This window comes from Mesoplodon mirus (assembly GCF_964341445.2).
Source record: "Mesoplodon mirus genome assembly, chromosome: 3".
Classification (NCBI taxonomy): Eukaryota; Metazoa; Chordata; class Mammalia; order Artiodactyla; family Ziphiidae; genus Mesoplodon; species Mesoplodon mirus.
The window spans coordinates 120,663,512-120,683,912 of NC_138978.1; the positions used below are offsets into that span (position 1 = coordinate 120,663,512).

Consider the following 20,401-nt stretch of genomic DNA (forward strand, 5'->3'; position numbering starts at 1 on the left):
TCTTCCCTTACCCAGCTCTGACCCAGCCAGTCTGAGATGCTAAGGCCATACAATTGTTTGGGTTTGGAGGCGAGGGGGCTTATTATGTTGGCGGCACTGAGGGGCCAGCAGCGAGGACATGCGCGGGTGAGTGTGGTCCCAAGGCTTAATCCCTGTAATCAGCCCTGTGGGCAGAGATGATGACAGGCCTGACTTCTGCAGGCGCCAAGGTCACCGGGGCTGGCCCCCCTTCCCTGGTCAAGCAGCACCCCCAGCCCTCCCCAGGTCTCCAGCACTGCTGCCTGCAGCCTCGTCTGCCTGCCTTATCTCCCCCGTGAGGCCTTCCAGGTCCTCCTCTCCTCAGGGGGCAGCCCCTCCCTAACACTAGCATCTCCTGCTTCCTCCCCCAGTCTCTTCTGCTTCTGTGTCAGCCCTGAGGCCCCCCTGAATTGAGGAAGGAAGAGTCCAGACTTTATAGGCGGAGGCATTACTTTATTCAGGCAGGGAAAAGCCAGATGGGGCTACAACATGGCAGGCGTATGGGGGGGTCAGGACATAGGAGCACCCCCTTACCCCCATTAGCCACCAGCCAGACATCCCATGAGGGTGCAGGGAAGAAGGGCAGAGCTGGTGAGCCCTGGCGCATGGACCACCACGGCCCCCTCCCCATGGAGGAGCCACTGGGCCCCTGGCCTTTTCCAGCTGATGGGATGGGGAGGAAAGGGAGTGCAAGGAAAAGGGGGGGCCTAGTCCTACAGAGATTCAGCTGGCTTCAGCCTCGTGGAACAGTACAGGCCGGATGTCCCCTTTAGCAGGGTCCAAGGGGCTGGGATGTATTCCCAGAGCCTGCATTCTTGGAACGGGTCCCTTTGCCACACCCATTTCACCTGGCTAGCCAGGCCTCTCGGACAGAAACCAAGGGTCAAGAGATAAGTTAAGGGTGCTGCCTCCGAGCAGGGAGGGGCTTGGGGATACCCCCCTGCCAAGGACCTCAGTGCAGGAGGCGGTGTGCTTCCTCTAGTCCTCCCCTGAGGACCAGGAGTCACCATCTCCTTCTCGCTGATTGAACTTCAGGAGCTGGCCTTGGCCCAGGTGAAGAGGAGCCCCTGCCCAAGGGGTCTTCAGGGCACCCCCCTCCTCCTCCTCCTCCTCCAAGGGGCTCCCTTGGTCACCCTCAGGGGGCCCCGGTTTCCCCTGTCCTACTCCCTCAGACTGCTCCAGCCCGTTCACCACACCCCCATTCACATGCTCCAACTCTTCCTTCAGGCTGGGGCCCTGACCATTGACACCAAAGGTGTCCCCTACCTCCAAGCCCGTGTCCTCCACCCCACTGAGGGTCCCCAGAGGGCCAGGGGCTTGGCCCTCCCTCTCCAAGGGAATAGCATCAGACTCTTCCTCTGATCCTGAGGCCTCCGTGCTATCCTGGGACTCAGTCTCCAGGGCAGTCATGGGGGCGTCAGATGCTGCACCCCTCAAGCCATCATCCCAGGGGACACTGACATCCATGGTCTCAGACCCCAGGAGGTTCCCTCTCTGAGGGCCACTCAGGGCCGGGAGGCTGCCCACAGAGGGCCCTGCCCCCCACCGCCCTGCCCCTGGCTCCCTCCCCTCTTCTTCATCTTCTTCCTCTCCCTCCTCCCCACTCTCTTCCTCATCTGCAAATCCATCAGATTCCCCATCCCGATCCCAGGCTGCAGGCTCCAGTAGCACCTGGGGCACCTGGCCCAGAGGTTCTGCCACCTCCCCAGGGACCCCAGGAAGAAGAGAAGCCTCAGTCCCCAAGTCCTCAAATTCTTCCGACAGCTCAGAGTCATGCCCACGTTCCTCCTCCTCATCTCCCCCCTCCTCCTCCTCTGAGGGATGGGCCCCAAGGCCCTCAGAGGCCAGGACTGCAGGACCCCAGCCTTCCTTTCCGGTCTCCTCTTGAGGGGAGGGCCTCTGCTCTCCAGCCATGTCCCACTTGGGGGAAGCAGGGGACCCGAGGTAGAGGCCCAGGGGAGTGGAGTCGGGAAGGGTCTCCCCTAGCTCATCAGCCTCACTCTCTTCTCTGCTCTCCTCCCCCTCCTCCTGGAGGCCTTCAGGGATTCCCCCAGAACCCATATCCTCCTGCTCACCCTCCACCTTTCCCAGGACCTCAGCCCTGCCTACCAGCCCCCAGCTAGCCTCTTGGCTCCCCTCAGCCAGGGGCTGGGGCCCAGGGGCATCTTCAGGGATTGGGATGGGTGAGCAGGACTCAGTGGGCCGTGGGCTGGGGGGCCCCAGCACTGTTTTGGCATCCTCCTTTGCTCCCTCGGAGCTCAAGGGCCTGGGTTGAGGGGTATCACTTCCATCGCAGCACGAGGTCTCAGCAGGGAACATCTCCTCTGCTTCCTCAGGGGCTTCAGGCTCAGACTCCTCCCAGCCCCTGGCAGTCTCCAGTGGGTCTCTGCTCTTCCTGGGCAGTGTGGAGAGCTCTGGCTCCAGAGCAGCTGCCTCCTCCAGCTCCTTTCTGAGCCCTTCCAAGCCCTGCACCCTCTTTGCCTCCAAACCTTTCTTCCCCAGGGGTGGCTCCATCATCTCCTCTCTGGCCAGGCCGCCTGGGTCCTCCAGCCCTACCGCCTCCTGCTCCGGTCCCTGTTCCGCTCCTGCAGTCTCTAAGCCCAAGGTGACCTCTGGGGAGGCTCGGCCATCCCTGGGGGCCACATCTTTACCTTCCAACACTGGCTCTATCACCTCTGACACTCCCTGGGGAGCTGGGAGGCCCGGGGTTCCCACCTGCTCTGGTCGCTCTTCAGGGTCCTGGAGGCCCTCAGTGCCTCCCACCCCACTGGCTCCCTCAGCTGAGACCCTCTGCTCTTTGGGCTCAGAGCTCCCTGGCTGCCCCTCACCTGGGCTCCAGGCCTTGCCTGTGGCTGTCAGCTGCAGCTCCCCCTGGTCTACAGCCTCCCCCTTCCCAGCGAAGCTATCCCGTTCCCTAGGTTCCATCTCTGCCTCATCCTCACTGTCCACTTCAGGTCTCCCAGTGGGCGTTTCCTGATCCAGTTCTTGACCCCCCTGCACCATATCTTCCCACTTCTGCAGATGTGCAGAGAGTGGCAGCTCCTGTCCCTCCTCCTCCAGGGACCTCAGTGGCTCTGTATTCTCTCCCTTCTCCACGTTCTCTTCCTCTTCCAGATACCTCTGACTTCCCTTGTCTACCTCCTCTGGAGATCTCATATTCTCTACACTCTGCCCTCCCAGAGAGCTCAGTGATTTCTGAGTCTCCTTTTCTAGGGGTCTCAATGTGTCTTGGTTCCCTTCCACAGACCCCAGTGGTTCTTGACTTTCCTTTTCTAGAGGTTTCAACGTTTCCAGGTTTTCTTCTTCTGTTGGCTTTAGTGGTTCTAGAGTCTCTGTTTCTAAAGATCTCACTGCCTCTACACTCTCTTCATTTAGGGACCTTAATAAGTCTTGATTCTCTTTTTCGAGAAGTCTAACTATCTCCTGGTCTTTTCCAAGAGACTTTAGTGCCTCTGGTTTCACCTTTTCCAGAGGGCTCAATGTCATCTGGTCTTCTTTTTCTAGAGACTTCAGTGGCTGATTCTCTTTTCCTAGAGATCTTGATGTCTCCTGGTCTTCTTCTTCTAGAGATCTCAGTGGCTCTTGATTCTCTTTTGCTAAGGGTCTCAATGTTTCCTGGTTCTCTACTTCTTCACATCTCAGTGGCTCTTGCCTTTCCTTTTCTAGAGCTCTCAATGACTCAAAGTTCTCCTCTTCTAGAGACCTCACTAATTCTTGATTTTCCTTTCCTGGATATAAAAATGCTTCTACATTTCCTTGAAGAGACCTCATTACTTCTTGACTCTCCTTTTCTAGTGATTGCAATGTCTGTGGGTCCTCTTTTCCTATAGGCTTAAGTAGTTCTAGAGTCTCTTTTTCTAGAGGTCTCATTACCTCCATCTCCTTTCCTTCTAAAGACTGCAATAACTCTTGATTCTCCTTTTCTAGAGTTTTTAGTGTTTCTAAGTTCTCTTCTTCCAAAGACCTCAGAGATTCCTGATTCTCCTTCTCTAGAGATCTCATTGTCTCATGGCGCTGTTTTTCCGGAGAAATCAGTGGCTCTTGAATCTCCTCTTCCAGAGACTTCAGAGTTTCTTTTTCCAAAGGACCCGGGGAGTCTTGGATTTCTTTCATGTCCTGATCCCCCTCTTCTTGCCATGTTTCCTGCTGCAAGCTGCTTATTACTTTGACCTCTACAGCTGTTTCTTTCTCTGCCAGCCCCCAGATTTGTCCTTCCCCTTCCTCCTGGAATCTGCTGGACTCTCTAGACCCACCAGGTTCTCCATTTTTGGCCTCTAAACTGGGATGGTCAGGGCTGAGGGCTGGAGCCAGGGAGGCATGATCTTCAGAGGACTGGCCTGGACTGGGCTCTTGTTGCTTGCCCCCAGGCTCCTCTGGTCCTGGCAGGACGCTGGCAGGGATGGCCACCTTGGCTTCAGCCCACACAGCTTCTGGAACCTGTTGCATCCCAATCTGTGGCTGGGGCAGGGAGAGAGGGGCATCCTGGGCTCTGATCTTGGCATCTGTGGCAGGGCAGGGAGCCTGAGGTGTGGGCGGAATGGGGGTGCTGGCCGAGGTGGGGGCATGGGCCTGAAGGAGTTCCTGGCTCTTCAGAAAGCCTGGCACAGGTGTTTCAAGGGTATCAGGCAAAGGTGAGGAGAGGGGAGTAGGGCTCAGGACAGAAAGCAAAGGTCCCAGACGCCGGCCCTCTGGGGTCCCAGGGAAATGCAGCTCCAGCTTAGGGTCTGGAAAGGTAGAGGAGAAGAAACGGTGTCAGCACATACAGGGTGGGGGTGGGGTAGGGGAGCAGCTACCACTTCTGGCAAGAGTGTCCTGCTCCTGCCTTTTATGGGCAGGGCTAAAAGTATGCTCGCTGCCATGGGGGACCACGGTGTCAAGACTTAGACTGCTGCTTTTCAGGAAAGGCATCGTTCTGGGTGTGAAGAGGAAAGCAAGGTAAAGTTTTGGGGGGACCTTGGCCCCTCCTCTTACCCAGGAAGCTGAGGAAAGCCTTGGAACCGCTGCCAGGTGTCTGCAGCCGGGAGTTCTCTGCCTCTAGGAGGGTTCTGGGGACAAGAGAGGAAAAGCTGGGTCAGCCCTCTGCCCACCGGCCAGTCGGCAAGCCAGCCGGGGAAAAGTCACAGCTGAGCATGCGCGTCCCTGGCCTGGCAGGCTACCTCTTCATTTTCACCACTATCACACAAAAGCCACACGCATACTTGGCTCTGCGCATGAAATCACATGGTCACATCCCACAGATATCACCCACTTGGTCACACAGAGTCACATACTTATTTGGGACACACAGCTGGACTCACAGACACACAAGCAGATTCCCACACCGTTGACACAGTGTACACACACACCCACACATTGCTTAGACTAGTCCCCTCCCAACCCCAGGCCTATGACCTCATCCTCCGTGTGGGGGGCCGATTCTCATGCTAATTGCTGCCTTTGTCCACACTGCCATCTGGAGGGTCTGAGAAGGGGGCTTCCCAGGGGAAGTGGGAATTCTCAGGCCGTTCCCATGGGATAGGCTCCCTCCTCCTTCTCCCCCAGGGCCCCCAGAGCTGGTTACAGACAAAAGGCAATGAATTCAGCTCCCTCTCTCCAAATCCTTTTCATGCCTCAAAACCCTGGTTAAGCCTGCGCAGTCCTTTCCCCTCAGTGGTTTGATTTAGGGGTCAAGGCCCTCATCTTGGGATCTCTAAGTACTCTGGATCCCAAGCCTTTCAGGGCAATGGAGGTTTTCGTGTACACGCCCCTGCCTTAGTGCCCCATGGGGACCGAGGAGGAGGGGACCTATTGCGGGGGAGGGAGGACCAATCAATTCAACAAGTTATCCTGAACATCTAGCTCCTCTGTGCTCTTCTTCATGATCTGAGTCTGGTTAGTATTTTCTATGGTCTCACCTCTGTCCTTCTCGATGCAGCATCATGCTCCCTGAGCTCTGTGCCCCATGGAGGTGGAGCCCCTCTCTTCATCCCTAGATCCTCACCGACCTTCCCTCTCTGGGCACTGCCTCCCCTCCCCTCCTTAACCTGTCCCAGGGCCCCTGTCTTTGTTTGCCTGTGGATTCTGGGGGCACTGTCTTCATAGCCTGTCTAGCCCTGGCTCCACACTGCAGGGTTGCGGTACGCAGCCCTTCACAGTAGCAAAGCCCCTTCCTCAGGCTTCATCAGTGGATCCTTGGCTAACCAGGCCAGTTTCCCAGAAACTGGGTTTGCCCAAGGCCACAGAGCCAGAGAAGCAGCACTTCCTTGGTCTCAACCTTTCCTGAGCCAACAGGGAATGTGGTCAGTAGAAGAGCTGGGCAGGGCCCAGGGCACTAAGGCTCGAGAGAAGCCAGGCCCCAGGACATTCAGGATGGAAGGGACCTTGGCTGTCACCCAGCCCATCTCCCATCCTCCCGACAAGGAGACTGAGGCCCAGGTCAGGTGGCAAGTCAGTGCCACCAGCCCACACCTGCAATTCCTTCTTCCTGAGGCTGCTCAAGGACATCACCCTCTCTGTGTGAGCACACAGAGACTGGGCTTTTCAGCCCCTTGGGGTAAGGTTCTGGATACGGATGACCCACACGTGTCCACCCCTCTCCTTTGAGGCTGTCCCACTCAGCTATATCACCTCTCCTTGGGGGATCTCCTGGGCACAGGACGCTTCTCTGGTCCTGAACCCACGAGAGAGCAGGTGGGCTTAGGTGGCACACACCGTGGTGTGGAAGGGATCAGCCTAGAGTCACAGGACCGAGCAGTGGCAGAGCCTCCACCACCCGTGGCTCTGGGCCTCTTCAGCCAAGGAGTCTGCCCCTGCATGCATGTGTGCATCTGTGTGCCTGCATGGGTCGGGGTCAACCTGTACCTGTATGTGGCCACCTCCAGGCTGAGGGACATCTTGAGGTGTGCCAGCTGCTGCCGACCTTCCAGGACCTGGGCGATCTGGCTCTGTAGGCCCTGTTTCTCCTGTTCCAGGGCCTCCACGGACAGCTGCAGAGCAAGCCAGAGGCAGTCAGTGAAGTGACGGGGTCCTTCTGCTAACTTACCTGCATCCCCCTTGGCTGCTGCAGCAGCATCTTCTGCTCCCTGACTAACTTCTCTGCAGAGCGAATTCCTGCCTCCCCTACCCCACTTCCCGCCCAGAGAACCCCTTCTGAAGCCCCCGAGAAGAGGACAGTGGCCCCTCTCAGCCCTCTCTCCCACGGCCTGGCTCCTCCTCTGAGGATGCTGATTAAATGGTAGCACATGCTGCTCAGAATTCAGCTCCCACAGGAAGGGGGAGGTGAGGGAGGAGAGGAGATGGCTTACAGAGAGGAGGAGAAGGAAAAAAGTGGAAGCAGAAGGAAAAACAATTAATCACCAGGCCTGGAGACTGCAGGACTGGAAGCCAAACAGCCCGGGTCCCAGTCACTGTCTCCTGCTCCCCATGCTAGGCCCCCATCCCCTCCACTTCCCACATGTTCTGGAATCTTTCTCCTCTGAAGGGGGGGAGCATGGTGAGACCTCTGTCTGGCCCAGGCAGGAGGCTGTTTTCTCAGCTGCTGGTCACATCTGCGCAGTGTGAGGGGGAGCAGCTGTCCCAGGCCTCTGGAATGTGCTCAGGAGCCGAAAAGCCCAGACAAGGGAGAGAGGCGCTGGTGGCCCCCCATCCAGGGCCCCTCACCCTCTCCTGTCAGGGGGAGGAGGGCGGCTGGGAAATTGGAGACTCTTGAGTGGCCAGACCATCAGATCAGCTCTGAGAGGGAAAGTTCTGAGCGTCTTCTGAGCGACAGTAGGGCCTAGGGAGGGGTCCAGGGGGCATCAGGGTGCGAAGGTGCCATTTAGACAGTGAGGAGGCTGCTGCAATGTCTTGTGCCTGTCTGCCCTTCGAAGGGGTGTGCTTTGAGGTCTGAACCTCCATCATTCCAGCCCTACACTAGACAGAGTTGTGAAAGTCTAGGACAGTGGCACCAGGCATGGTTTTCTAAGAAGTGGCCCCTGAATCTGCAGCCACCACACCCCCCACTTCCCACTCCCTTTCCCAGGTCTCTGATCCCCAACGGGACTTCCTGAAGCCTTGTCTTGCCCAGGCCCCCAGGCTTCCTCACCTGGAACTGCTCGGTAGCCCGCAGCCGCTCCTGCCAGCGGCCCTCCAACCTCTGCTCCAGCGCGGCCCTGCGCTCCTGGAGGCCGCTGCGCTCCGCTTGGAGCTGCTGCAGCTCCAGGCGACCCTCGCGGGCGCCCTGCAACGCGTGGCCCAGCCGCTCGCGGGCCTGGCCCAGCGACGTCTCCATGTGCGCCACGCGCTCCTGGTAGCCGCGCACTGCCCCGCGCCACGCCTCGCCCAGCCGCCGCGCCAGCTCCTCAACCTCGGGGGCCGGCACGGGGGGCCCGCGGGGCGGAGCGGGGCCGCGGGGGGCGCAGACAGCCTGAGCGTTCAGGCCCGCGCGCTCCTCCTCGTGCGCCGCGCGCAGAGCCTCCAGCTCGCGCTCCAGCTCCGCCGCCTGGGTGCTCAGCCAGGCCTGGGCGCACTTTTCGGCCTCGACCGCGCGCCGGCTGCGGGCCGTCTCCTCCGCGGCCCGCTCCCGGGCCAGCCGCAGCTGCTGGCACCGGCTCGCCACGCCCTCCACCTCTTCTTCCAGGTTGTCGCGCGCCACCTCGGCCGCGCGCTTCTCCCGCCAGCGCTGGTCGACGAGGGCCCGCAGGGCCGCCAGCTCGTCGTCGGCACGGGCCCTCCAGGAGGCGTCCCCGGCCTGTGCCCGGAGACCCCCGAGCTCCGCGCTGAGCAGCTCATTCTGCTCCTCTAGCGCCTTGACCCGGGCCAGGTAGGCCTCCAGGCGCCGGTTGAGCTCCCACATCTGAAAAGATTCCTCCCCCAGGCAGCCCTCCATCCTGCCCGTCTGATCCACCGAAGGTGGAGAGAGGCGAAGCACCGGGAGAAGCCAGCAGCTCTCAAAGCTTTTAGGACGGAAGGGTAAAGAAGACGGATGGGGACAATGACGGGGCGGGGCGAGGAGCAGCTGAAGCGACTGAGAGTCGGGAGTGGGAGCGAGGCTATTCATACTCCCGCCAGCCTGGCGGGAAAAGGGGCGGGACCCAGGCCTTAACCCCTTAGAGTTCAGAGAAACGACGGCAGCCTTTGTCCCTGTGTCCCCGGTATGCTGGAGAGTGAAACCAAAGGAAAAGCCATGCCCGGAGAATCCGATCCGATGGTGGCTTTCAGGGGGAGGAGGCCGTGAGGCAAGGTCAGAACCCCAGATAAAAGCAGATTATACACAGAACTGAGCCTGTGGAGGGGGTGCCAGGGGATTCAGGCCTGCGAGGGGGTGCGAGTCTCAGTTACTCAGCGCATCCAAGAGAGCTATCACTTACTGAATTCCTCTAAGATTCAGTTTCTTCATCCATAAAATGAGAGTGATGATGGAACTGTCATGGGACTGTTGAAAAAATAGATGTGGCCATGTTTTTCGTAAATAGCAAAGGCTCACCCTCCTGAAATACTGGAAGAAGGCAGCATTGCAGAGAGAAGTTAGAAGAGACATTGCCTGGAACACAAGAACAAATGTGTCCTACTGGGAAACACCCCATATGCACACACACCCTATTTCCTCAGTCTCCACCAGAAAACGGAGAGAGCAGGCAGGCAAAAGGATGTTCTCCCCATTATTCACCTCCATCCTTTCTATTCATCTTTCATATAACCTGAGGTTCTTATACCCACTTTTTAGGTAATGGAAGCCCCCCCGCCCCTCCAGTTTGCAGGGAAGGACACCCCATCCTGGCCTCGTTGTCAGGGATTTTTGGGCAGAGGGCGCCCCCTGGTGGCTCACAGACCGGGCCAAGAAGAAGAAGCAGAAAGAAGAGGCATCTCTTGTCACAACTAGTCCAAATTTATCGAGCCTTTGTAATATGCCAAATCATGTTCTAACATTTTATTTACGTTATCTGACTGAATCCTCAAAACATCCCTTTGAGGGTTCCACAGTTCAGGAAACGAAGAGCTCACTGAGGGCGGGAGTAGCTGTGAAGACCTTCTGGAGGAGGAGGTGTCCTTGCACTGGGTAGTGAGGGAGGTGGGATTTGGGGTTTGTAGTGTAAAGGGGAAGCAAGGTCCGAGGGAGAGGCCCAGGGATAATGAGACAGGGGGGTCTTTGGAGAAGGAATTTCTGCTCATGTAAATCCAATTTATCTCTACAAGAGTTAATTGAGACCTACTATGTGTCAGCACTCTGTCCCAGCCCTGGGACAGTTTGGTAATGTGAGGGCAACAGCAATGGTGGTGGAGGTAATATTATCATAATACTTAGCACCTGAGGTATCCACAGAGACCTGGGGGAGCACAGAGAATGGAGAAGGTTTTCTGGAAAGGGGGTACAGCAGGGTCAATGACCAGGAGGCCATGCCACCAGGCCAACTGGACTTTGAATTCACTAACATATGTGGAGCAGGAAGGGAGGGGCCGGTGGGCGTTGAGTGGGGGGATTGACTGAGACTTAGTGCAGACCGGGAGGCTGAGGCTTCTCCATCCCCACATTACCTCACAAATCCTGCGGTTTGGTTTGGGCTGGGGCATCCCAAAAGTTGTGTCCAGGGGAGGTCACTTGGCATCTCTCCCTCCTCTTTCACTTCCTGGCTGTGGGGAGAGAGAAGCTGAATACTTGAGATCCCTGGGATCGTCCAAGGCGGGGGCGTCCCCTGGAAATGTGGGGTGGCACTGGTGTGGGGAGTTTCCGGCCTGGGCCTCTCACTCTCACCCAGAGGGGAGACATTTGGACTATGTCTCATGCAAAGAGCACTGGGTCTGACTTTTACACTTTCTAGCTGAATGACCTTAGGTAAATCACATAGCTTCTCCAACTGAGCCTCAGTTTACCTGTTTGGTAAAGGAGGTTAATACTTACCCATCCCCAGGCGTTTGTTCTGAGCATCAACTAAGACCGGGTATGTGGATGTCTTTGTACAAAGCCTTTTTGAGGACCATCACCATGAAAGCTATCAAGCTAGAGCAAACCCTTCTCGTGAACCACTCTTGGTGAGTTTTGGGAATCTTGGAAGGCAGAGATGATCTGAAATGCTGGAGAAAAGTGGGATGTTGATTTTTTTAGGCAGGAGAAGGTGGGTCCCAGCAACCACAGCTGGTGGAGCTGACACCAAGGCCCAGACAATTCTAAACAGATAACTGATATTTGAGGCAATGAGAAGCTGAGGAAAATGAGGACTTCCATGGGACTGGGGGACACTCAATGGGCACAAGGTGGGCCAGGTGTCCTCTCCTCCCTCGGGGGGTTGCATTGTTACTGGGATTTTTATGAGGCCTTTGCCTGCACTTCTTATGTCCCTGTGCCCAGGACACATGGACTGTGTGATACTACACTGGGTGGATACAAAGTTCAGTAGCCATCCCCAGAGATGTCCATGAGAAAGCTGAAGAGGGTTCTGTGGGCCCTCAGGGTTCTGTCCTTGGTCTGACGATCACAAGTTTTTATTAAAGACTTGGATGAAATCATAGAAGCCATATTGATCAAATCTACATATTATGCAAGAAATGAGAGGGTTTGACAGAATAGGAAAAAAAATGAACCAGATGACATTTAATAGGGATAAATGTAAAATTCTGCTTTAGGTTTCAAAAAAAAAATCAACAGCATAAGAAAAGAAAAGAATAAAGCCTATCTAGTGAAGAAAACCTGGGGGTTTTAGCAGACCAAAAGCTTGTTATGAACCAACACTGTGATGTGGCCACCTAAAAAAGTAAAAAGGTTATAAGTGATTCATAGATGCAAGGCGTCCAGATCAGGGGTGGTGACATTCCCTTTGCCCTTCCATATTTGGAGTATTGTTCTGGACACAGTATTTGAAGAGGAACCTTGGCAGGTTGGAATTGATCCCGGAGGAAGATGAGCAGATGGTAAGGCAACTTGGAATAATGGTTGATGAAGAATTTCTGAATCTACTCATGTCTCAGGACTGCAGCTAAGTTCCGAAACTAAAAAATAATAGCCTCTGAGCACCACACATATCCTAAAGAAAGTTGCCAGACTCACCTGGAAGGCTTCACCCCTGCCCCAGTCCCCAGGAGAGAAGGCAGGCGGAGTGCAAAGAGGCTGCACACCGCAGCACTGGATTGCAGGGTGGCCAGCCCTGGAGGGCAGGCTGCGGCTTCCCCTCCTCTGCTCCGAGGGGAAGGGTGATGCCCAATGAGACGAGTGGGTGTGGACTTCCAAGGGGATGACTCCTCAAGGCCGGGCATCCGCATGAAGGGCACATTGGTGTCCCACCTCTGGGCAGCTGTCTTTTAGGGCACGGGGTTTGTTCATCTGGGTCTCACTAAGAGACACAGACACTGGAGAGGGATGGCTGGGAATAGAGGGGGCCACAGGGAGGGACAGGAGAGTTCTGTGTGCCAAGAGGACTCTGTGAAAGGCGCTCCCCATGGGGAGCAAGCTTTGGGCATCACCACCCCCAAGGGAGGTCTGCATCTGAGGAAGGCTGACTGTAGCGCTGGGTAAGTGGCACTCACCCCTGTCTCCTCTGTCCTGAAGAAGAGAAGGAAGCCTCGGGGCGGGTCTGCCAAAGTGTCCTTAAGGGACAGAAGAGGGAGACCCAACAGAATGTCATTGCAGGCAGTGGTCAGAGAGATCTAAAGCTGTTCTTTTTTGTTACCTCCCCTACCTCTCACTTCTTTGCCTCATACTACGGAGGCTAGGGCAGGGGCAGGACATCACTCTTGCCCCATCCCTAACTTGACCCCTCCTTTTTATCTCCCTGTCCCCCTTCTCTCTTCCCCTCCACTTCCAGGACTAGATGGGTCCTGCTGGACATGTGTGGCAAGGGGTAACGTCAGCAAGGGGTCACAAGTCTTTTGACAACAAGAAAAGAGACGGGAAGAAGGAAGTGAGTAGGTTGGAGACCAGATGGTAAGAGAGACGACAACTTTGGGAAGCTCTGTACCGAGAGATCTGGAGACATAGAGAGAGGGAGAGAGCGGGTGCCGAGGAAGCGATCAACAGAGCAGAGAGCGGGCCCAGGGACCCCTCCTGGGAAGTCTGGCTTTGGCCTAAGAGCTTTGGGTACTTACTGGCTGGATCCTGCCTTTCCATCCTGCTTTTCCCCATCCCCATGAGGGAAGCTTGGAGCTGGAGCTGGGTCTGGGAGGCAGAAATGTTCCTTCTCTCTTCATTTTCTCCTCTCCCGGCTGGAGGGATGATGGGGCTGGCTTTGTTTTGCAGCTTTCTCCTTTCCCTCACATCCACAGCAGGCCAGCTGGACTTCTCATTCTCCATCCTGAGGGAGAGGTTAAGGGAAGGCAAGTAGCAAGGGAAAAGCATTGAACAAAGAGCCTTGTCTCTCTATGCAACCTTGGACTAGTCAGTTCACCTCTTTGGGTCGTGGTTTCCACAGTAATTTATTCAAATAATATTTAGAAAGCACTTATTGAGTGCCAGGTGCACCATAGGCACTAAATAAATACTGTGAAGGAATCAAAAATGACCAATGTGGAGCCCTGTCCTCCGGAAGCCGATGGGCACGTTGGAGGACAGACGTGGGAACCATAGAGTGCGATCCGGGTAGAGAGGCGTGATAAACTGGAGGAGGAGGGGGGAGGGGGCAAAGGAGGTGGCCGTGTGGTTAATTTGGGGCCTTTGCCCTCCAGGCAGCGAGGAGCCCTGAAAAGGTTTTAACCTCAACCATGGGTAACCTGGTGAGATCACTGTGAAGGACTGGGGCGGGCTGGGGGGAGATAGGCAGGATGGCCAATCAGGAGGCAGTTGCCACCTTTGAGGTGGTGAGACCAGAACCTAGGGGCGGAGTGGAGGGATGAGTGTGAGAATACTTAGGATGTATCGGTTCCAATAAGAGTTAGATGTGGGGGCTTCCCTGGTGGCGCAGTGGTTGAGAGTCCGCCTGCCGATGCAGGGGACACGGGTTCGTGCCCCGGTCTGGGAGGATCCCACATGCCGCGGAGCGGCTGGGCCCGTGAGCCATGGCCGCTGGGCCTGCGCGTCCGGAGCCTGTGCTCCGCAGTGGGAGAGGCCACAGCGGTGAGAGGCCCGCGTACAAAAGAGTTAGATGTGGGATGGCGGGAGGGGACAGGGAAGATTCCCTTACTCGTGGCTTGGCCCTAGGGAGGGTGGGGGAGGGGGGAGGGGGGAGGGGGGAGGGGGGAGGGGGAGGGGGGAGGGGGAGGGGGGAGGGGGGAGGCGGGGGGGAGGTGCAGTGGCTGCCAGATGTGCAGGGTTGGGGGTCACATTTAGAAGGATGATGCCGGAGTGGGGTGGATAAGGTGGAGGACTGTGAGCATGGACTAGGTTGTTCAGGGACAGAGGATAAAAGTACAGAATGATGAGCTGTTCCTTTCTCTCTGTGACGCTCTGGGTCTGTGGTTTGATGAGCAGCTTGCAAAGCAGCAGCCACCCGCCTGCTCCGGCTCAGCTCAGGTTTCCACCCCTGCAAAGTAAAAGGGGCTTGGGGCACGGCCACCAGGCGCCACTATTGCCACAAGAAAAGCTACATTCCCTGGGGAAATCCTGTGATGATGATGATGATGATGATGATGATGGTGATGATTTTAAGCTATAATATCTAGGTAGTGGGGTAGGTAATATTATCATCATTATCTTTCATGATTTTCTAACAGAGGAAACAACCTAAAGAAGCTAAGTAACCTATCCAAGACCACACAAGTAGAACTTGAACTCAGAGTTCTGGCTCAGCCTGCACCTCCCTCTCTCTGGGAAAGAAGGTGATGATGGGGAGGGGGGGCGGGGTCAGGGGATGAGTCAGAGAGGACCTTGTGGGAAAGTCTTTAATCTCTACCATCCCTCATGCTTCTCCTAGCATCTTACTCAGGGCCACCTTAGGACACACAGAACCAACCGGGAGATGTCTAACTTTGGACTCAAAACACTCTCCTCCCCTGGTTAAAATCATCCAGTCTTCACCCCACCAACACCCGCCCACCCACCCAGTTTTTAGGAGAAGTGGACAGAGAAGGCCAGCTGGGGCTGGACTGGAGCTGGAATCAGGGAGCTACGGTTGGCTTGGTCTGGGATCCCAGGGCAGATGCTGAAGGTGCCATCTGTGTTTGGTGGTACCTTGATGCCCTGCCTACACTGAGCTCCCATCAGGTGTTTGCTGACTGACAGTCCAACCGCATGCTGGTCTGGCCACACTCCAGGGCTGAGTTTGGCTCCGAGCACCCTGCTGAAGGAGGGCACAGACACGCCGTAACGTGCCCACTGAAGGACCAGGCACTTGGACGAAGTGTGGTGAGGATGTTAAGAGCATAGGCTCTGGTGGCAGACCTGAGTCCTGGAGAGACACTTAACCTCTCTGAGTCTCAGCTTCCTCATCTATAAAATGGCGGTAATAATACCCACCCAACCTGAGCACAGAGAGCTTGCCTCTCAGTCTGTCCAAGCGCCTGGTCCTCCACAGGTGTTCAGTGTATGTTTGTGAAATGAATAAATGAGTGAATAAGGTGGGGTGTGTTAGGTTGTTACTACCCATGCTGCTGCAAACATTCTTGGCCGGGTCTCCTGGGGCCTGTGTGTGTCCCATTCTCTTCGGAGCCATCTGGAAGGGAACTGCTGGTTGGAGGGAAGGCACATCTTCAACTCCACTGGACAATGCCACAATGCCACATCTTTTTTTTTTTTGGCCACGCAGTTTGCGGGATCTTAGTTCCCCAACCAGGGATCAAACCTATGCCCTTGGCAGTGAAAGCCTGGAATCTTAACTACTGAACCACCAGGGACTTCCTGCCACACCTTTTTTTTTTTTTTTTTGCTGTACGCAGGCCTCTCACTGTTGTGGCCTCTCCCGTTGCAGAGCACAGGCTCCGGACGCGCAGGCTCAGTGGCCATGGCTCACGGGCCCAGCCGCTCCCCGGCATGTGGGATCCTCCTGGACCAGGGCATGAACCCGTGTCCCCTGCATCGGCAGGCGGACTCTCAACCACTGCGCCACCAGGGAAGCCCCACATTGTTTTTTAAAGCGGGCATACCAGGTTACTCTCCACTAACAGTGTGCAAAGAGTTCCGATTGCCCCACATTGTCTTGGTACTGTCAGGTTTTTTAATTTTTCACAGTCGTGAAGTGTGTTCATTCAGTACAATTGTGGAAACGCACCAGCATGGATGAACCTCACAAACATCATGTTGAGAAGAAAAAGCAAGCTGCAGTAAAATCCACATGGCAGATGCCTTTTCTATCAAAGTTCAAAACCCTGCAAAACAATGTGTTATCTGGAGATATGTACGTATGTAGTAAAAACATTTTTGAAAGGCAAAATCATGGTAAAAATAAAGGAGAGGATAGTAGTTCCCTCTGGGGAGAAGGGAGGAGATGCAAGGTGGGTGGAGAGGTACACCACTGTGCGTAATGTAGTTCTTTATTGATAGAGTATGTGAAATATTTGAAAATAAATACATACGGTGGGGTCATCTGAAGTGCCTGAGGGGCTCTTGGGTAAAAGGGCCCAGACTTTTCTTAGTGGGTCCAGAGATCAGAACCAGTCCTGATGAGTAGATGCTATGGGCCCAGATGCCAGCCCAGACAAAGGAGATGGCCACAGGACTTGTTTCCGTCCTGGAGCAGGTTGCCACCAGAGGGAGTGTGAGCCCCGTTACTGGGATACAGGACAGCTAACCACTCTAGGGTGATCCATTTTGTGATCTGTCCTAGAGGACCTTGGTGGTTTCTTCAACCCTGGGGATTCCAGCACTCTAGGAATGAACAACAATCCATCTGGACCCCAGGGCCCCGCTCCTGTCCTCCCTGGAGAGCTGCAGTTCCTGCCCTGAACTATTGCCAGAGGGTTCTCTTTATTCTGGCTGCACCGCAGCTCGCGGGATCTCAGTTCCCTGACCAGGGATCGAACCCAGGCCATGGCAGTGAAAGCCCAGAATCCTAACCACTAAGCCACTAGGGAACTCCCTGCCAGAGTTTGGTTCTTTGAGCCAAAACAAGAGGCCTGGAAATTAATTCCAGGAAGAACTTGCCTGTCTTGTGGGATCAAACAGAAATGGAGTGGGATAAGGGAGAGGAAGAGGCAGTGGGCTCTTGGCCACTGGCCCCTCCCCTGGCCAAATAAGAGAGGGGCCCCAGGGCTGAGGCTGGGGCCAAGGAGTGACTCCTGTCCAGTGCCTCCTCCCCAGGGCCCTCTGAGTCTTGCCCCAGCCATGCCAGCCGAAGGGGAAGCTCCCATGGAGCCCTTGTCTCAGGAAGCCACCAAGTGGAGGCAGGACACCGGGACACCTCCCGCCTCATCTATGGGGGTTTGGGGGTCAGGCTGTCTTCCTGCTGAGAGTCCAGGGTGGAGGGACCCACTAGGGAGGAATGTGAGGGGAAGGCATTTAGCAAGTCTGAGGAGATTGGATAAAAGGTGGGAGAATGAGGGAATCTGGAGGAGGTGTTGGTCTATGCAGGGCAGCTGGGGGGAGGGGGAGGTATATTTATCTTCTGAGCTTGTGGCATTAAAAATAACCAGGGCCCCTGAGTAACCCAAGCTCCCAGATTTCTATGGCAGGGTGGAGGCCATCAGTGGGGACTAGAAGGGCAGAGCGAAGAGGAAGCAGAGGATGGAACCAGAAAGGTCTCCCACCCTGCCCCCCCAGCCTGGGGCTACTGAGGGCAGGGACTGAGCAGACTGGTGCCCCTAGGGCTGGCTGGAGGGGGCAGGGAGGGAAGGAGGAGGGGAGCGGGAAGCCAGGCAGGAACAATGCTGGCACTCAGCCAGGAGCTGGAGTGGGGACTGAGGAGAGAGGAGGGAAGGGGAAAGGATGAAGGGTGGAGAAGAGAAAAAGAAAACAGAGCTTAGAGAGGTGGAGAAAGTGTCCCCACGTGGGTGCGCCCACACTACTCCTCTTCTGAGTCCCTAAAGATACTTGAGGAAAGGAGCCTGTCCTCTGAGTTCCAGCCCCTTGAGGAGCTGAAGCTACAGCAGGGGAAACTTCAGTTAGCCTTTAGGAAGGACTTCCCTGGAGGAATGGGGGCAAGGGAAGGAGTGAGCCAGAGAGGACTGTGGGAGGGTGCAATCTCTCCTTCTCTGTTAAGTCCTGGGACTCAGCTGGGTTGTGGCCCACGTTCTTGCCCTGAGACAGGCTGCTGGAAGGATGACCTCACCTTTCTGCCTCTGTTTCTGCAGTTCCTTGGCTGGTTTCTGAGTCAGGGACTGTGATGACAGAAGGACAATTACAGGAAAGTTTCACTGAAAGATTAGCCTCTATACCCAGCTGTGAGGAAAGGGGCTGGAGCTGAGACCTGGGCAGCCTGATGGCAGAGGCTGAGGATGGCACGAGAGGGCCCTTCTGACACCTTGTCCCACAGAGCTTGCTGTGGGGCGTCCCATCCCGGCTCAGCTCTGGAACTGAGGGCAAGGAGCGGGAATGATGTGCTTGGCACATACTAGGAGGCCGGGGAAATATTTCCTCAGTGGATGAGAGGATGGATGAAAGTCAGGGACTGCACTGGTCCTGCTCAGCACAGGGTCTGGCGAATAGCTGATGCTCCGTAAATGTTTGTCGAGGGCATAAATGCTGCCCATCTGGCCAAGGCCAGGTCTGAGTCCTGCCTTTGTAGGCATCCCTGAAAACAGTAATGACACCTGTGCTGTGGTTGAACCAAGAGGAGGATGGTCTGGTCCTTGGGTCTCCTTACACTTAGGTATACCCTGGGTGGGCTGAAATGAATTGGGGGCTGGATCATCAGGCCTCTGAGGAAGCTCCAGTGTCCCGCCCTGAAGCTGGGCCAAGTGAGGGTGGCTCTCCCTCCCCAGGCAGCTCTGGGCTGAGCCCAGGATCCCCTGCCCTTAGGCTCCTCGGAAACTTTAGCCCATAATCCCCCACCTGAGCCTGAAGGGCTCCCACAGCTGTCCTGGCCTCATAATCTTCAGTCCAGAAGGAGATGAGAGGCCCAGCAAGGAGCAGAGGCTCGCCCCCCTTCCAGGGTGAGAGATGGAAGAGAGCCTATGGGGAAGACTAACACTTCTCCACCCTGGAGCACCCACTTCCCCGGCTGGGGAGAAAGAGGATGTGGAGGGGTCCTGCTGACACCTGTTGGGACCAAGCAGACCCCTCTTAATGTGACCAATGATTTCCCTGCTGCCTGAGTGATCCCCCAAGCAGGCCACACCACTTTCTGGTCCTCAGTTTCTTCTTGAACAAAGGAGAGGCATGATCCCCAAAGGCCCTTCCTTCTGGGACTCTGTTCTCCGGTTCTACAATTCCCAGCTTCTAAGATTCCACCTTGGGGCAGCTGGAAGGGAGGGCACGTTGCCGAGGACTGTGCAGCTGTCAGGCTGCTCCAGCTTGAGTCACCAGCTTGAATCCCAACCTGACCTGACACACCTGCTCACCTCAAGGAGTGGGGGTGGGAGCTGAGACCTGAGTCCAGTCACCTCCAGACACCCCCAGATCTCCGCTGATGGCTGCCAGAATTGCCTTCCTCTCTGCTTTTCTGAACTACTCCCCTGAAAGTGGCTGGATCCTCTGGGGGTAGCTGGGAGAGGCTGGCCAAACCTATGGAGGGCTGGGACAGGAATAAGGTTTCTGGGGCGCTGGCCGGGGCAGAGGTCAGGCAGACATTTGGTGAGGAGGCAGAAGAATGGAGGAGACGACCTTTTAAAGTCCCTTCCAGTTGGAGGAGTCGGGCATGCAGCTGCAAGGGATGAGAAAAGGACCAGAATGTCATGGGAAATGAATGATGGTTCAAGAGGAGACCAGGGGCTGGGGTTAAGTGGGGTCAACCCTGTCTCATCCTACCCCCTTTGGTGCCAGTGACTGGGCAAGGGGCTGACCCTGCTGTCTGGGAGCGATTGTCACAGCCCTGTGGGGAGCGGGTGGGGAGCGGGGGAGGAAGGGGCAATTCAGGCAAACCCCACCAGCCCACCAGCCCAAAGGGAAAGGGGAGCAGAGATGGGAGGAAAGGGACCGGGGTTCCTGGGACACCCAAGGAAGAAGACGAGGGAGGGGCACTGCCCCCTACAAGCCTACTCTGAGGAGAACTTCTCTTTGAGTGGGAATAGGGCTGGGAAGGAAGGTGGGACTGGACTGTGGCAGGGATGACGAGGAAGGGGCCAGGCCACCCTCGGGTGGGCCTGGAGTGGGGAGTTCTTGGCAGCCCCGGCTGGGAGTGAGAGTGCTGTCAGCCAGCCAGGTTTCTGCCGCTGCCTGGGAAGAGCCCAGCCCAGAGATCCTTATCCAGGGCAGGGACAGAACTGGTTTCTCGTCTGGCAGCACCAAGGAGGACAGGGGCAGGAAGAAGCCAAGAGGTCAGGAGGGCAGTGGCAGGCTTGAAGGAGAGGTGGGAGGACCTGACCTGGGGACCCCTGACCCTCACTAGAGCAGCAGTCTCAACCACTGGGGGACCTCTGTAGGCATCGATTTTGCATCCTATTTGCATATGACGGATTCACTTTCTAGACGGAC

The 20,401-nt window shown here is 56.2% G+C and overlaps 1 protein-coding gene across 1 annotated transcript; it reads right to left on the reverse strand.

The window, feature by feature from the left end:
• Positions 1 to 450: 450 nt before the first annotated feature.
• On the reverse strand, positions 451 to 9,025 carry NES (nestin). The gene is made up of 4 exons (XM_082612447.1): positions 8,081 to 9,025; positions 6,859 to 6,983; positions 4,990 to 5,063; positions 451 to 4,742 (listed from the first exon to the last, which is right to left on the reverse strand). The coding sequence occupies exons 1-4, from the start codon at positions 8,861 to 8,863 to the stop codon at positions 997 to 999; spliced, it is 4,728 nt and encodes a 1,575-aa protein (XP_082468573.1). The 5' UTR covers positions 8,864 to 9,025; the 3' UTR covers positions 451 to 996.
• Positions 9,026 to 20,401: the final 11,376 nt, after the last annotated feature.

Bases quoted from the DNA above. Each gene is read 5' to 3' on its own strand.
- NES (XM_082612447.1), bottom strand. From the start codon at position 8,863: ATGGAGGGCTGCCTGGGGGAGGAATCTTTTCAGATGTGGGAGCTCAAC. The intron at 5,064-6,858 runs GTACAGGTTGAC...TCTTGTCCCCAG, and splicing joins CTGGAGGTGGCCACATACAG to AACCCTCCTAGAGGCAGAGA. The intron at 4,743-4,989 runs GTAAGAGGAGGG...CTACCTTTCCAG, and splicing joins GGCTTTCCTCAGCTTCCTGG to ACCCTAAGCTGGAGCTGCAT.